Source organism: Rhinatrema bivittatum, chromosome 3, assembly GCF_901001135.1.
Source record: "Rhinatrema bivittatum chromosome 3, aRhiBiv1.1, whole genome shotgun sequence".
NCBI lineage: Eukaryota > Metazoa > Chordata > Amphibia > Gymnophiona > Rhinatrematidae > Rhinatrema > Rhinatrema bivittatum.
Window position 1 is genome coordinate 514697921 of NC_042617.1, and position 16278 is coordinate 514714198.

The 16278-nt window shown below is 44.6% G+C and overlaps 1 protein-coding gene across 1 annotated transcript in view; it reads left to right on the plus strand.

The window, feature by feature from the left end:
* Window positions 1-16278, plus strand: part of LOC115088184 — a 56936-nt gene that overhangs the window by 28802 nt on the left and 11856 nt on the right. Inside the window, exon 3 of the mRNA XM_029596202.1 lies at window positions 13130-13300. Within this exon, the coding sequence (XP_029452062.1) occupies window positions 13130-13300 (171 nt within the window). The remainder of the gene's footprint in view (window positions 1-13129; window positions 13301-16278) is intronic.

Below are 16278 nucleotides of genomic sequence, written 5' to 3' on the forward strand. Positions count from 1 at the left end.
CTGGACCTCCAGGAACTTTTGGCCAGCTTGTGGGGGGCCTCCTGACCCCCCACGAGACTTGCCAAAAGTCCAGCGGGGGGCCGGAAGGACCTCCTGCCGTCCACTCTTTTTCGTCTATGGCCGCCGCCATTTTCGGCGCCATTTGGAAAATGGCGCCGGCTGAAGACGACAAGGTGCAGGAGCAGGAGCCCGTTCCGGACCGCTGCCGTTCCGGACCGCCGCTGGACCCGCAGGTTATTTAAGTTATTTGGGGGGGGGTTCGGGAGGGTGGGGGATTTAATTTAAAGGGTCGGGGGTGGGTTTTAGGGGGTTTTAGTGTGCCGGTTTTTCGATTTTTCGATTTTTCGATTTTTAACGATTTTTCACGATATTTTACCCCCCCAAACGGCAACAATACGATTCCCTCCCCCTCCCAGCCGAAATCGATCGTTAAGACGATCGAGGACACGATTCACATCCCTATTTAAAAAGCTCTGAAGTATCAATACACAGGAATTGGGTCTCTTAGACTTTGGAATGAAGGGTCATGGGATTAGGGGGAAAGGGGGTAAACTAAGGAAGTATTTCTTTACAGAATGGGTGGTAGATGCATGGAACAGCCTCCCCGTGGAGGTGGTAGAGACAAGGACACTAAGGGGTAGATTTTCAGAGCCCTGCTCGCCTAAATCCGCCCAAAACCGGGCGGATTTACGCGAGCAGGGCCCTGCGCGCCGGTGAGCCTATTTTACATAGGCTCACCGGCGCGCGCACAACCCCGGGACTCGCGTAAGTCCCGGGGTTTTCGGAGTGGGCATGTCGGGAGGCGTGTCGGGGGGCGGGGCCGGATTGCGCGGCGTTTCGGGGGCGTGCCGGCAGCGTTTTGGGGGCGGGTACGGGGGCGTGGCTACGCCCCGGGGCGGTCCGGGGGCGTGGCCTCGCCCTCCGTACCCGCCCCCAGGTCGCGGCCCGGCGCGCAGGGGTCCCGCTCGCGCGCGGGGATTTACGCCTCCCTCTGGGAGGCGTAAATCCCCCGACAAAGGTAGGATCGGGGTTTAGACAGGGCCGGGCGGGTGGGTTAGGTAGGGGAAGGGAGGGGAAGGTGAGGGGAGGGCAAAGGAAAGTTCCCTTCTAGGCCGCTCCGATTTCGGAGCGGCCTAGGAGGGAACGGGGGTAGGCTGCGCGGCTCGGCGCGCGCAGGCTATACGAAATCGATAGCCTTGCGCGCGCCGATCCAGGATTTTAGCCGATACGCGCGACTATGCGCGTATCTACTAAAATCCAGCGTACTTTTGTTTGCGCCTGGAGCGCAAACAAAAGTAGGCTGTTCGCGCTCGTTTGAAAATCTACCCCTAAGTATCTAAGATCAGAAAAGCATGGGACAAGCATAGGGGATTTCTGAAGGAATAGCAGAGCTGAAAAGTTTTGTAGGTGAGCAGACTAGGCAGGCCACATGATTTCTTTCTGCCATCATATATATCTGTTTCTAAGGTTTTAAATGTCTCTACCAATTAAAGATACAAGGGATTATGAAATGTTCAAAAGTCTCTTTAATAAATAATGTTTACTGCACGGAGCGGCAGTAGCCACAGAGGCATTCACGGAGCGGGATGCCAGTGACCAGTGGTTGGTGTTCCACCTTCACGGAGCGGAAGGATGGAGGGCTGCCATCTCCCAATTAAAAAAAGAACAAAAAGAAAAAAAGAAAAAAACAGGGATGGGTTCATGGGCTATAGGTATTACCAATTATTAGGCTTATTCAATTACCAATTATTAGGCTTTTCAATATTTGATGATAGTTAATGTGACTTTCAAGGCATACTTCACTTTCAATACATATCCAGCATAGCTCCCTGCTTCAACGGCAGGGGAGAAGAAAAACTAATACTTCATGCATATCCAGCATTGCTCTCTGCTTCAACGGCAGAGAGCTATGCTGCCGCTTACCCAACTAATCAAACTTAATATTTCACTTGGAAGCAGCTCCATCACTGCTCTCTACATTAATGGTGGGGGTGAAAGGGAAATAGAACCTAAGGTTACTAAGAGCCAAGAGAAACAGATAAGTATGAGAAAAAAGAAGTGTGAAGCTTGCTGGGCAGACTGGATGGACCGATTGGTCTTCTTCTGCCGTCATTTCTATGTTTCTATGTTTCTATATGTTTCTATGTTTAAATATTTAAAGCAGGCTAAAACTCAACATTCTATTCATTCCTGTTTATATGTTTATACGTGCTTGTAAATTTGTAGCTAAAATAAAACTCTACTGAAGTGATATACTGTTTCCAGCAAGCATAATAACTAAAAAAAAGTTACTGTACGTGCACCTAGTTAGTTTGCTTTTGGAGGTGTTACTAAAAGTGTTATTACATTTTTCTGACAGTAATAACTGTCACTAATTATATTTTAAAAAATGAGGATTCTTTATTTGGCATGGAAGTGAGCCTAGACTCTTTTAGTGACAAGTACTGCCTATTTTAAACTGTAAAATAATTTTACAGTTGTCCCTAATGACTACTTTCTTAGCAAAAATTTGCTAATGGCAAATAATTAAAGTCAGAGTTAATGAAAGTATACTTGAGAACAGACAGCAAAATTTAATTTACTACTTCATCGTGGGACCACCTGTTCCAGTGAAATTTTTATTAAATGAAACAGTTGTTCAATAATAACTTCTAGTTAATGAAATGCAAGACACATTCCCTCAAGAAAGATATTTAAATATAAATAGATTCTTTTAACCCTATATTGATGCTGTGCTAATCGTATACTTGTACAGTACAGGGTATTTATCCTAGCCAATCATATTCTGATATTGTCTGAACATTTCAGCTCTCTCATTGGGTGCACATTGAGCAGCTATTCACCCAAATTCTTGCTGGCCTCTGGAGGACAAATATCTTCAAAATTCTGAATAGCAATAGCCATACAAACATATATCCAAGAGATATTCAGTGTAAACCCCTCTTTACAAGGGGAAGGGGTCACACTTTCAAGTCCTGCTGAGCACTGATCCACTTGCTGCAGGGTTGGGGAAACAGGTTCTGTGATGCGGCAGACTTAACCTGTAGGACCCTAAATAGGATAACTATCACACTGATACCGACTGAAGGCTCTGTCCCCTCCATGGGGACTGTACTGGAAGCCAGTGCCTTCCTTTAAAAGGACCCAGCTTGAAAATTTCACGGTGTACTTTATTCTATTGAATGTTGCTGTCCTGCTTGCAGTGCTTTCCTCAGGGGCTTGACATGTGTCTAATTCCTCCATGGGATTGCCCCCTAAATCCAGCCACACTGATGCTGACTCAAGGCTCTGCTCCCTATACAGAGACATCAACGGAGCTGTATATTGCCCTGTTTAGGACGAGCCACACTTCCGGTGTCTCTGCTGGCAGTCTGCATTTAAGGCTGTATCCCTTCAAGCACAGTGTCAGGTGTGTTCTTCTGAGATCGTTTTTAGAGATTACAGTTTATTTGAATAATACAAGTCAGTAAGAATTGGTGAGTTAGGGAAAATTAATTCTACCTATCCCAACTGTCTCTATTGAGCTCTTTATAGGAAGAATACTGAGGGATGAAGGAGTTTTTTTTACATCTAGTTTCTAAGGTTTATTAGCATTTAGGAAGAATTTTTGAAGGGAACTCCTATATCTTGGGCCTTATCAATGATCAATCGATCAGGTCCAAGAAAAGGGAAAGTTTGCTATGCTCAGGAACAAGAAACAGTCTGAACTCTCACCCAATGGGGCCGATGCTATAAAACACACGCAAACAAATTGCGTTCCTTAGGGACGCACGCGGTTTTAACGCGTGCACATTTTTTCACCGGCACCCTAGATGCAGTATTTAAATTAATCTGACATTAAAAGCGTGCAAAAATCATGCGCATTGTTCAAAACAGAGCGTCTATAGCGCCATTGTTTTTATTGCATCGGACGTTCAATATTGCATCGCTGGTGCGCTCAGTCTGCGTATATCTGTCAAAAAAAGGTTTGGCAAATGTAATACAATTGTTGAAGTACAAAAATCGATATTTAAAACAAATAATGCATATTTGATATCTGCTTTGCTCCCTAGGGATGTGCAGCAGGGACGGATTCATACGACTCGGTATTCGTATTCGTCAGGACCCAAATCCATTGCATCTGTTTTTGGGGGACCCCGATTTGTCCATTAGTTACATATGGTATTCGTTTCCCATTAAAGTTGAAACCCCCCCCCCCCATCACAACCCTTTAAATTTAATTAACTACAACCCCCACCCTCCTGACCCCCCCAAGACTTGCCAAAAGTCCCTGATGGTCCAGCGGGGGTCCTGGAGCGATCTCCTGCACTCAGGCCTTCGGCTGCCGGTATTCAAAATGGCGCCAATAGCCTTTGCCCTTACTATGTCACAGGGGCTACCGGTGCCATTGGTTGGCCCCTGTCACATGGTAGGAGCACAAAAGTCTTGGGGGGGTCAGGACGGTGGGGGTTTTATTCGTTCGTGATACGTTGCATTCATGGGGGTTTGCCATACGTTTCGGAACCCCCAAGAATGCAATGAATAGGGACCTATATGTTGTGGATTGTGCATTCGTTCAGAACGAATGCACATCTCTATTGCTCCCCCATTGTGCCTGTGAAGTCTGCAAGTGCATCATAATCCTATTAGGAGCAGGGTATATCAATTGCTGCAATCAGGTAAACTTCCCCTTTGTGTGAAGTTTGATTGAATCTGTACAGGCTACAGACTGGTCCCTTGAATTCACATGACTTGAGCTTCATCGAGACTTGAGCTTCATCAAGATTTGAGCTTCATCTCTTCATTTCCTTCATTTTGCAAAGGTAAGAACTGGTTGCTTTCTACTTATAAACACTTTTTATATTATATATTTATTTTTTTATTGAATATATTATAAATGTACGTCTTTAAATACAGAGTTTGAGGATAGAGCATGTTAAAGATCAATGTCCAAAAATAGGGAGTCGCAAAATCAATGGGTCCGCTGGTATTGGAAATGTGTGTACAGGGGGCAAACCTTTTCATAAGATAAGCGTTCCTGAAAGCCACTTGTAAAATTTTTCTCTGCATTTTTTGTCGGCATCCTATTCCTGTATGCCTGGCTCACATCATCATCAGCCACCCCCGGCACAGACATTCTTATCCACTTTTCGAATGTCTGTTAGCTTCTTAAAGGATGCTTGATCCCTGACCGCCGGTGACTCGGCATTAAAACCCTTGATTTTTTTATATGTTATTATTTTGGGGTAGTAATCTGGGAGGCCTTTCTCTCTCTGTCTCTATTCATGCTCTGGGGGGCTGTATTTCTTTGTCCTTCCTAGAGTTTTTCTATACACATTCAGAAATTCCTTGCTTTCTGGCCCCTAGAAATCCATTTTGCGGCGCCGAGTTAATAACGTCTGTTAGCTTAAGGACGCTCAATCCGTGTACACTGGTGATTCTTTTTTGGCGCCATTAAAGCCCGCTTTTTATTTTTATTTTGTGGTACCAATCTGGGAAGCCTTTCTCTCTCTGTCCATGCTCTCTGGGGTGCCTGTGATTCTATTTTTCTGTCTGTCCATGCTCTCTGGGGGGTCTGTGTCTCTTTATTTTTATGTCTGTCCATTCTCTCTAGGGTGATTCTTTTTTGGCACCATTAAAGCTTGCCTTTTATTTTTTATTTTGTGGTATCAATCTGGGAAGCCTTATGCTCTCTGGGGTGCCTGTGACTCTTTATTTTTCTCTCTGTCCATGTTCTCTCATAGCCCTTTCTCTCTCTGTACCTGTCCAATGTGTTTTCTCATGTATCATAGCTGTTCTTTAAATTGCCACTAACTGAAGTACAATACTTTTCTTTCCTGTCTCTGTTTCGGCAGCGAGTAACTGACATGTAGAACAATGGTGGTCAAGTGAAAGGGCATCAGAATGCCAATTGAAGAAAACAAAGCTTGCATCCGGATGAAGAGCAAGTAGGCCCTAGTGGTGTCCAACCACCTCCACAGAAGTGTGTGCGTGATGTGTGCTTCTCTGATGCGGAGAGGGAGCAGCTCTGCCCAAGTGTGTGCGAAAACTACCGGGCCCTCTTCAAATCCAAGTGCTCATAGTCCACCAGAAAGCAAATCTGGGAGCAGATTGCTCGAGAGGTCAGTCTCCAGGGGGTCAAGACCAGGGATGTGAAGCAGGTCCAGCATCGGTGGCATGACACCCGCAGGGAGGTGAAGGAGAAAGCTGCCAAAATTGCGGCTTCACATAAACGGACAGGTGGTGGGCCTGCTTGCACTCTGCAATTGACCCCCCTGGAGGAGCTGGTCCTCTCCACACTGCGCCCAGAGGCACTTGACGGAGTGACTGCACCTGACAGCTGTGACTCTGGTCGACCAGAAGGTACAATTTTCTAAATTACTACCATGTTTGCATTCTTTGTTTATTTCTATGTGCTTGGGCGAGCGACCTAACTAATTTTTTAATGTTTTGTCTATTCCTGCAGCTGCTGTGTCAAACATTTATTTATTTATTTATTTATTTAGTTATTTATTTAAAGTTTCTTCTATACCGATAGCCGTTCGCACATCGTATCGGTTTACATCAAAACAAATAACTTTTGGGCGGGGCCCTTACAAGTAACAGTCGAATAACTGAGTAAATATAGACAAATAGAACTATAATAATATAACTACAATGTACAGTATATATAAAACAATAACTACAATGTACAGTATATTTACAGCATTCTTAATCATATTCGACGGAGGGGTAACAGTTCAGCTACTCGAATTGTTACTCGCTTGTTGTTGGAGATTTTTCTTCTCAAACATATGGATGAGGGTGTGGAAGATGATTCAGACTCTCCTCCCATGCCTGAATTCATGTTCCCCGACATCACCGATGAGAACCCTCCCACTGAGACCCAAGTGGTCGAAGAGATGCAGCCTGAACAACTTTGGACGCTGACCCTGCAGGAGGACACCCCTCCAGAGGACGTCCCTGAACCACAGCCGGCAGAGATTGCAAGGGCTACAGAAGAGCAGCAAGTGGAGGAGGTTGGCATGCCCATCATCTGCCTAGATGAGCTTGCCAACAACATGGTGACCAACCTAATAGAACATCAGAAAGGTCACAACTCTGCTGTTGCAGAGGGATGGACCGGAGTCCAATCGGTCCTCCAGCAGATACAGCGGGAGAATCTAGAGTTCCAGAACAACATCACCACACTGGTGGGAAGACTGGTTCTAGCTGCGGAGGCCTTAAACCAAGTCTTCACATCAGCAACACCAAAGTGACAGTTTTCTTTATGTCTTCTCAATAAATTAGTTCCCTGTTTTTCAAAGGCTGCAATGTCTCTCATTTTTACATTGTTTTCAAGATATCTATTTTTTACCTTCTTAAGCTTTATTAGAGTATGATTAAAGATGGGAAGCCTGCTAATAAAAACACAGGAGATAATGGCACAACCTCAGATTTTTATCACTTTTCTCACCTCTTCCCCCAACCCCTAGACATCACCACCGAGACACCCCTACCCCTTGCCTGGTATCTTCATGAAATTATTCTTGTCATCATCCTCTCCTCTAACCTCTTCCCACTCTATCATATTTTTCCCCTTGCACATTACAGGGACAGCACTGAAGGCCGGTGCTGGTCATAATACTGCAGAGCCAACAGGACAAGCATCAAATGTTGAAAAAATAATAATTATTATTTTAAAAAAAAAACTATTTACAATATGTACAGGAGGGAGTAGGGATAGAGGACAGGGATTGGGCATGTCTCCCAGGGGGATGAGGAGGAGCATCACTGGTGCAGCGGCGGGGGCCCACTTGGCCAGGGCCAGGACAGGACCATCAGCAATCCAGCTCCTGCCATGGTTGACAGAAGCTCAATTACCTGCTGCTGGCCATGTACCAGCTCTGTCAGTTTGGCCCCCACATACACCAGGAGCCCTTGCATTGTGTCCATCCTGCGGTCCAGCCGACCAAGCAGTGCTACAATAGCATCCTGGCATGCCTGGATTGAAGAAGGCCTTCCTTCCTCACCAGGCACATCCTTGGATCTTGCCTCTTGCTCCTTCTGGTCCCGGGCCGTCGATGGAGCATCAATGGAGGGCTCCTCGTCGTCAATGACAATTACCTCCTCGTCCCCCAGGGACATGGGGTGGGAAATGGGCAGGTGGGATGGGGAATGGGGCTGTGGTTGCGTTGGGGGTGGTGGTGTTTGGGGTGGGGGCCAGAAATCGGGTGGTGTTGGGGTTGGCGGTGTTGGGGGTGGAGTTGTTGGTGGTGGCCTTTCATCTTCCTCCTCCTCCATCTATACTGCTACCACATCCATCTCTTCCTCCTCCTCCTCCTCCTCCTCTGAGCTCAAGGTGTCTGAAATAGTAAATTGCAAAAGATGTTGGGGAAAAAGAAGGATGGAAGGAAGGATGCATTGATTTAACACAACAGATATAAATAAACCTTATTATCTCTACTCACAACAATAATTATATTGACGGAAAGCCAAGTAAATGGACAAGTGCACACTATATTATTGAGTTAGGAAGTGTATTAATCGTATGTAATTCCTAATATACGCACCATGCGGCTGCCCATGTCTGGTGCAGAAGGCCAGGAGCCACTCCTCCTCCCGCCGCAGACGCCTGGCCCTCTTTTTCAACTCCTCCACCTGGTGACAGAAATAAAAAAGGCAAACATTACTATATACACTACAGTATTTAATGCTGGGCCTGCACCTCCCACCCATCCTACAATTCAAGCTACCAGTGGAGGCCTCACCCATATGCAGGGAGGGTAGAAATAAAAAATGCAAACATTACTATAAACACTACAGTATTTAATGCTGGGCCTGCACCTCCCACCCATCCTACAATTCAAGCTACAATTCAAGACCTCAATCACACTCACCTCCCTGGGGTAGGACGCTTGGGTGTTGAATCTCGCCCTGAGCGCCAGCCAGGCAGCATCTGCCCTCTCCTGATTGCACCAACGCCCAGGGTGAAAAAACAGGTGCCTCTCATCTTCTACAATGAGGCAGGCCAGCAGCCGAACATCACCATCCACAAAGTTAGGAAGGCGGCCTCTTCCTCATGGCATTGTCAGCTACAAAATTGATGTTTTAGGCGTGGCCGCGGGGGATGAACGTCATAAGTCATGCAGCCCCTCATGGATGTTGATGACTATGCTGTCCCTTAAAGGTGCCAAATGGGTTTCCAAACAACCTGACATCGGCAGCCCAAGTCAGCCGCCTTTAAGGAACACCCCTGGCCTAAAATGTCCATTACTGCGGCTCCTGCTGGATGTCAACTATGCTGTCCCTTAAGGGCACCAAACGGGTTTCCAAACAATGACATCGGCGGCCCAAGTCCAGCGCCTTTAAGGGACCAATCCCCCTGGACTAGTCTTCATGCATCCCTTAAAAGGGTCGCTTTGGGGACAGCCTTTCATGTGGCCCTCATGGACGTCTTTAACCTCGGCATCCTTTCTAGGCTGGTGATGCCTCGGGCGTAAGCGGCCAAGTTCCAAATGTCAGTAAGGATTAAAGCAGGGCTTCCCAAACTTTTAGCCAATGTGACCCCATTTTAGCACTTGGAAATTCACATGACCTCAGAGGACAACCAAACAATTAGCAGGGGTGTAGTTTGCCTCCAACAATCCCTCCACTCACCATTCCTGAACTCCAACTGATCCCCTCTCTCAACCTTCATCCCTCTCCAGAGGGCCTCTCAACCTCTACCCCTCCAACTGATCCCCTCTTATATCCCCCGGTTCCTCTCCCCTTCCCAGCCTAGCCTGTCGCTCACCCACTCCAGCTTTTTACATCCTCCCCACTGAACCTCTCTCACCTCCAAGCCATTTTTGTAATCCCAATTGATCATCTGTCATCTCCTTCCTCTCTCTTTTCTCACATACCCCCCCCCCCCAGTTGATACTCTCACCCCTAGTTCCTCTCTTGCATCACCTTCCACAGCCAATCCTTCTCCCACTGATCCAACTCTCAAACACTTCCTGTATCTGATCCCTTCCTTCAAACAGCTCCCATCCAAACATCCCCTTGACTAGGATCAGCAGTAACATTTTCCTTTGGGCCTCAGGCGATAAGTGGGTGACAACTAGTGGGAAGAGAGGGCAGGCTGATGACAAGGGCAACATTTTTCTCTTAGGTAAGTAAGTTCAGTGATGGGAGAGGATAGAGAAGTGACAACCTGCACATACCTGTGCACACTCTGCCCACTCTTCCACAATGACTGGTCCAATGCCTGATGTTGATCTGCAACTGGCAACAGCAATAGTAATGAAAGTCAGCACAGGATCTGTGAGCCAGTAAAAGCTTACAGGCCCTGCAGTGGCCCCAGTCCCTCCTCACACATGGCTTCCTGTTAACGTGGAAACTCAAGCGAGGGCGGGACCATTGCAAGACCTGAGAGTGCATGCTAGCTCAAAGATCCCATGCTGATTTCCACTACTTCTGCTGCTGGTGATGTCTGAAGATGGCTGCCCTTTGAGGAATTTATGACCCCGGCTGGAGGTTTTGTGACCCCCATTTGGGGTCCCGATCCACAGTTTGGGAAGCTCTGGATTAAAGGAATTACATTAAACCACAGAAACACTCAGCTGCAGAAACATTATTTATTAACTATAAAGAAGTCAGAAAAGCAATTAACATTTTAAAATAATTGAAGATCCTTCAGAGCCTTTCAGACTCCAATTACAACCCCAGAAATATAAAATAATTTGGGAAATATCTTAGGAGAGGGGTTATTTGTAAGACTTCATGCAAAATACTCCTCGATGACCCTTCAGCGAACCTCTGAGCCTTGCACTGTGTTGTCCACTTCTGCAGCCGGTTGTTCAGGTGGATCTGGGGACAAGTTTTCTGGGACCTCCACTTCCAAGCAAAGCGCAAGGCAAGGTTATATAGCATGCAGCAGGCCATAATAATGCATACAACATTTTCAGAACTGTACTGGAGGGCACCACCAGACCGATCCAAGCATCTGAATCGCCCTTTCAGCACGCCAAATGTCCATTCGATGACAGACCTAGTGTTTGTATGTGCCTCTTTGTACCGTCTTTCTGCCGCGGTGTGTGGGGCCTGGAGTGGAGTCAGCAACCATGGCTTACAGCCATACCCAGCATCACCTATAACAGAGGTAATAAATATTGCATCTTTGACACTGACAAAACAAACACCAGGAAACACATACCTACACAATAGTAACAAAACACTAGAATAAGGCAATTTACTTCTACTTGGCATTACCCCATGCCACCTGGTTCTCTATCAAGACTACAGTTACCTACTGTTACATACCAAGCAACCAGCCATCACTGTATTTCCCTTCCGGAAAATCGGTTCCAAGCGAGGAATGAGCAAGGATGTAGGAATCATGGCAGTTCCCCGGAAACCTCAAAACTACATTCAGGATCTGTTGACGAGCATCACATACCACCTGCACATTCATCTAATGGAATGACTTCCAATTGCGGAATGCAGTCTCCTGTTCCGAGCTGGGGGTAAGTGCGATATGGGTGCAGTCTATTGCTCCCAATACATTGGGCATCCCAGCTATGTCGAAGAATCCACGCCAGATCTCCTGCAGTTGCACTGGGTCCACCGGGAAATAAATATACAGTTGAATGCATTTCATCATAGCCCTCAAGACTTGTTCAAAGTGCCGCAAGACTGAGGACTGATTCATCCCGCAAAACCAGTCTGCCTACATTCTGGAAACTTCCTGTGGCAAAAAAATGCAAGGCACACAGAAGTTTCACCAGCCCCGGGACAGCATGGTTGCGAGAGGCGATGGGTTCTATATCATTGCGCAGGTCCTGGTACAGGGTCTCAATTGCTCTAGAACTGAGATGGTTTCTTCGCATCACTTCAGGCTCCAGTAATCCTAGGATAGTTGTGTGTGGCCAGATTACACACTGCCTCAAGGGTCTACAGATGGCTCCAGGCTGCACCTGGAAACAGAATAATGTAAGGAACATAAGACATATGGACCCTTCTGACCCTAAGGTGTTTTCTAACATAGACCAACCACAACCCTAGCTTAAAAAAGAGCAATTGCAAACAGACCCAGAACTAAAGAATTTTAGTATTAAAAGCGCAAAATTAATAAACGTTCAACGGTAAACCATCGATGTAATCAACATACAACCCTAGGGTATCCTAATGGCCAAAAAATTGGACGTGAATTCATTAGATTTCAATGAAAATTTAAAACGAAAGTCATTTCTTTACCTCTGCCTGCTCTGTGCGGGCTGCACGATCTTCTTCCAGTCTTCTGTTGGTGGGGTTATTCGCTATTGCCCGTGAAGTTGCCCTAATTCTTGCTCGCAGACGCAAGAAAAAGGTCAACATGACAAAGAAATAAACAGTATCCATTACAGAAATAAAGAAAAAACCATAAACCAGAAGCTAACAGCACAATAATGCCAGTGTAAAGCAGGTGCAAAGTTTTGATTGCTAAAAAACTCACTAAGGATGCACAAAATTTCAGCACGCATTATTGCATCGGGTACGAATACCTAATTGGCACATTTAACTAAGATTTGCATGCCATTGGCGTTATGCCGTTTGCGCAGATTTTCCGCGTGCGTTAAGGATGTGTAAAATCAATTATTGCATTCGCATTCCCTTTGCGCTCGAAAAATATACATTCAATTGCGTGTTCACGACTGCGCTAAGACGAACGCTCCGTATTGCATCGGTCCCAATGTGTTAGAATGAAAGGAAAGGTGGAAAAATGTTCTTCCCAAATCAGAAACTAAACAGAAAACACTCCTCCTTCTCTGATGTCCAAAAAAAAATCTACACATCCACCAGAGGGGACTGACCTCATATAGGAGCAGGCAGTAACCCCTGCAACAGCATCACAAGGAGGTACTGTAAAAGTACCCATTTAGTTTGCCTGCTGAGCAGGTTTTTAAAAATTTGGGTGTTAAAATCCATGTCTCACTTGATCAGATGGCAGATTTTTGGGAATAAGTGCTGTTAAGGCTTTATCAACAGGCAGATCTCAAGAGACAATAGTAGCATGCTCTGGTTTAATGTCCTCTTTCCACTGACAATCGAAGGTACAAATAAAGTGCAAGATATTTTGGTATAGTCATTACTATCAAGTATTTTAACATTTTTTTGTAAAACTGATTTATTTGCTTTGTTTCAAAAGAAAAGGGGCATTCTTGTGTGGAGGAAATGCAGCTTCCAGAAGTTCAAGAGCTGCCCAACCAATTTTCCGCTCAGAGTTCTACAACCAGATCCTACTCTGGTGTCATCATATCTGCAATGCTGCTTCTGGGAGTTGCTTTGGCTGCAGTGGGATATGTGTTGTACAAGAAACGTGAGTATAAGAGTCTGAATTGTTATCTCCCTGTTAACCAAGACCAGAACAGGAAATGATGAACAGACGATAAATAAAATAAGACTGCACTGAGTAAGGTTGGGTGTATTTGTCAATCATTGCAGCTGCATAAGCTGAAAAAACTGCGAGACCAATGACAGTATTTGGATTGTCTCATATCAGAAATGCATTTTAACTATTTTATAATATATTATATATTATATTATATATTATATATTATATATATATATATATATATATATATTATATATATATTATATATATATATTATATATTATATATATATATTATATATTATATATATATATATTATATATAATATATAATATATATATTATATATTATATATTATATATTTAACATTTTATAATATATATTATAAAATGCATTTTAACAAACGGTTGCCGGTATATAAAACAAAATAAAATAAATAAATAAATAAATAAACTATATATGCTTAAAATGTCCAAATAGGCCAAATTCATTCAGGTAGTTTTTACAGACATTGCCGGGAAGATACAAAGTCAACCTGTGATTTATCAAGAAGAGCTGATTTGAGTAGCCATTTTGGCCATCACTGGCAAATAGAGTCAGATAGGGGTAAATGGAGTACTGTAGGGGTTAGGTCCTATTGAAAAATGCTTCTGACTATGCATGTTTTACTTTGTATGCCTTTTTTCTATCTGGAAGTGCCAAGACAAAGGCCAGGATTCATCAAACTATCGCATGCGATAGTTAGAGGGGCGTGTTTTATGGTAATAGCCTATTTATCGCAAAGTACGCTATCTTAGTGCGTCACATAGGTATTACCACAGAGTGCCTTTTTTTAATGTATTTACTGTTTTCATCTTCAGCACCTCTTCTGGTAGGGCATTCCATTCATCACTACTCTCTCCATGAAGAAATATTTTCTGATGACGGTTCTGAGTTGCCCTTCCTGAAGTATCATATTGTTACCCTAGTTCTGCTGTTTGCTTTCCAATGGAAAAGGTTCTCGGAACATGCATCATTTAAACCTTTCAGGTATCTAAAGGTTTGTATCATCTCTCCCCTGCACTTCCTCTCTTCTAGGGTATACATATTCAGATACTTCAGCCTCTCCTCATAAGTCTTCCAATACAGAACCCACACCATTTTGGTCACTGATTTCTGGACCGCATCCATCCTGTCTCTATGCTTTATGAGATACAGTCTCCAGAACTGAACACAATACTTCAAGTGAGGTCGCACCAAGGACCTACAGAAGGACATTATCAACTCTTTTTTTAAATTGATAGTTCCTCTCTCTATGCAGCCCAGCATGTTTTGGCTTTAGCTATCACCTTGTCACATTACTTCACTGCCTTCAGATCACCAGACACAGTCATCCCAAGGTTCCTCTTCCAGTCCGTGCACATTAATCATTCCCCCCCTCCCCCCCATTACATACAGATCTTTTTGATTACTGCATCCCAGATGCATGACTCTGCACTTCTTGGCATTGAATTCCAAATGCCAAGTTTTTTTTACCACTCTTCAAACTTTCTTAAATCACTTTTCAGTCTCTCTACTCGTTCAGCTGTGTCCACTCTGTTACAGATCTTAGTATTATCTGCAAATAGACAAACTTTACCTTCTATCTCTTCTGAAATGTAACTCACAAAGATATTAAACAGAACCGGTCCCAAAACCAATCGCTGCGACACTCCACTTAACACTGTTCTTTCTTCATATTGTCTCCTGTCAGTCAACCAGTTTGTATTCCACTCCACCACTTTGGCACTGAGTCCCAATCTTCTTCTTCCCTCAAACACACACAAACACACAGGTTCTCACTCTCACATGTTCTCTCTCTTTCTGTCTCTCTTTCTTTTACACACATAAACAGGATCTCACTCTCTATACTGTCGCTCTCTCACAAACACACAGGCTCTCACTCTCACCTGCTGTCTCTATCATTCATAAATACACACACACTCTCACTCTCACATGCTTTCTCTTTCTCTCACACATACAGGTTCTTATTCTCACACCCTCTCTCTCTCATACACACACACAGGCTCTCACTCTCATATGTTCTTTTACTCACACACACACACACAAACATTCTCTCATATACATTCTCTATCAGAGCTTTGGTCTCCCCTTCACCTCTTGTCCTCATCTTCTTAGGCCATCATGGGATGGAGTCCAAGGCAGCCCTGCTGCCGTGCCTCCTCTTCTCAGGCCACCATGGGATGGATTTCAAGGTGGTCCTGCTACAGGGCCACTTCTTTGGCTCTGGGCAATACTGATTGAGTGGGGCAGTGGGACAGGCTCTGCCCCTCTTTCCTCTCCATGTGAGCCCAGTGTTCCTCCTTCTTCCTGCCTGTGCAGCTCTAGCAACTTGTATTTCTGGGGTCTGCTTCTGCAGGAACACCAGGATTTTTGGGGTGTTGGCTCAGAGACTCTGCAATTCGTTCAGAATTTTGGAGTCTCTGGATCAAATTTGGAGAGTTTATTCCCAGGTATGGTAATTGCTTCTTGCTTTTTAGAATCTGATGCTTTGAATTTCTTTTAATTACCCAAAAAAGAATGGAATAAGTGTAGATGTTATTGTATAAGATAAAAAACAATTTTCAGCCATATGTTATTCAAGTCAGCCAATATTCTCGACTGAGGACATACTAAACTTCCCTCCAGCTCCCTGATGATCATGCTTTTCATCAGCCAGCAGGTGTCCCTGGTTGTCTGATGCCCCTCTCATTCTGGAGGTTATGAACGCTGACTACAAAGTGAATGTGCAAATAATTTCATGTCAAGCTCAAACTAGGTGAATTTCAGCCTAGATCTAGTTCAACGGAATTTTATGATATTCCACAGATTCACTAGGAAGATTCAATGGATTTTTTTTCCCCAGCTGCATCTGGAGAAAATCCATTCCAGATCACCTGTCCCTGTCCTCTCTCCACTCTCCCCCTTCCTCCATCACCATCACC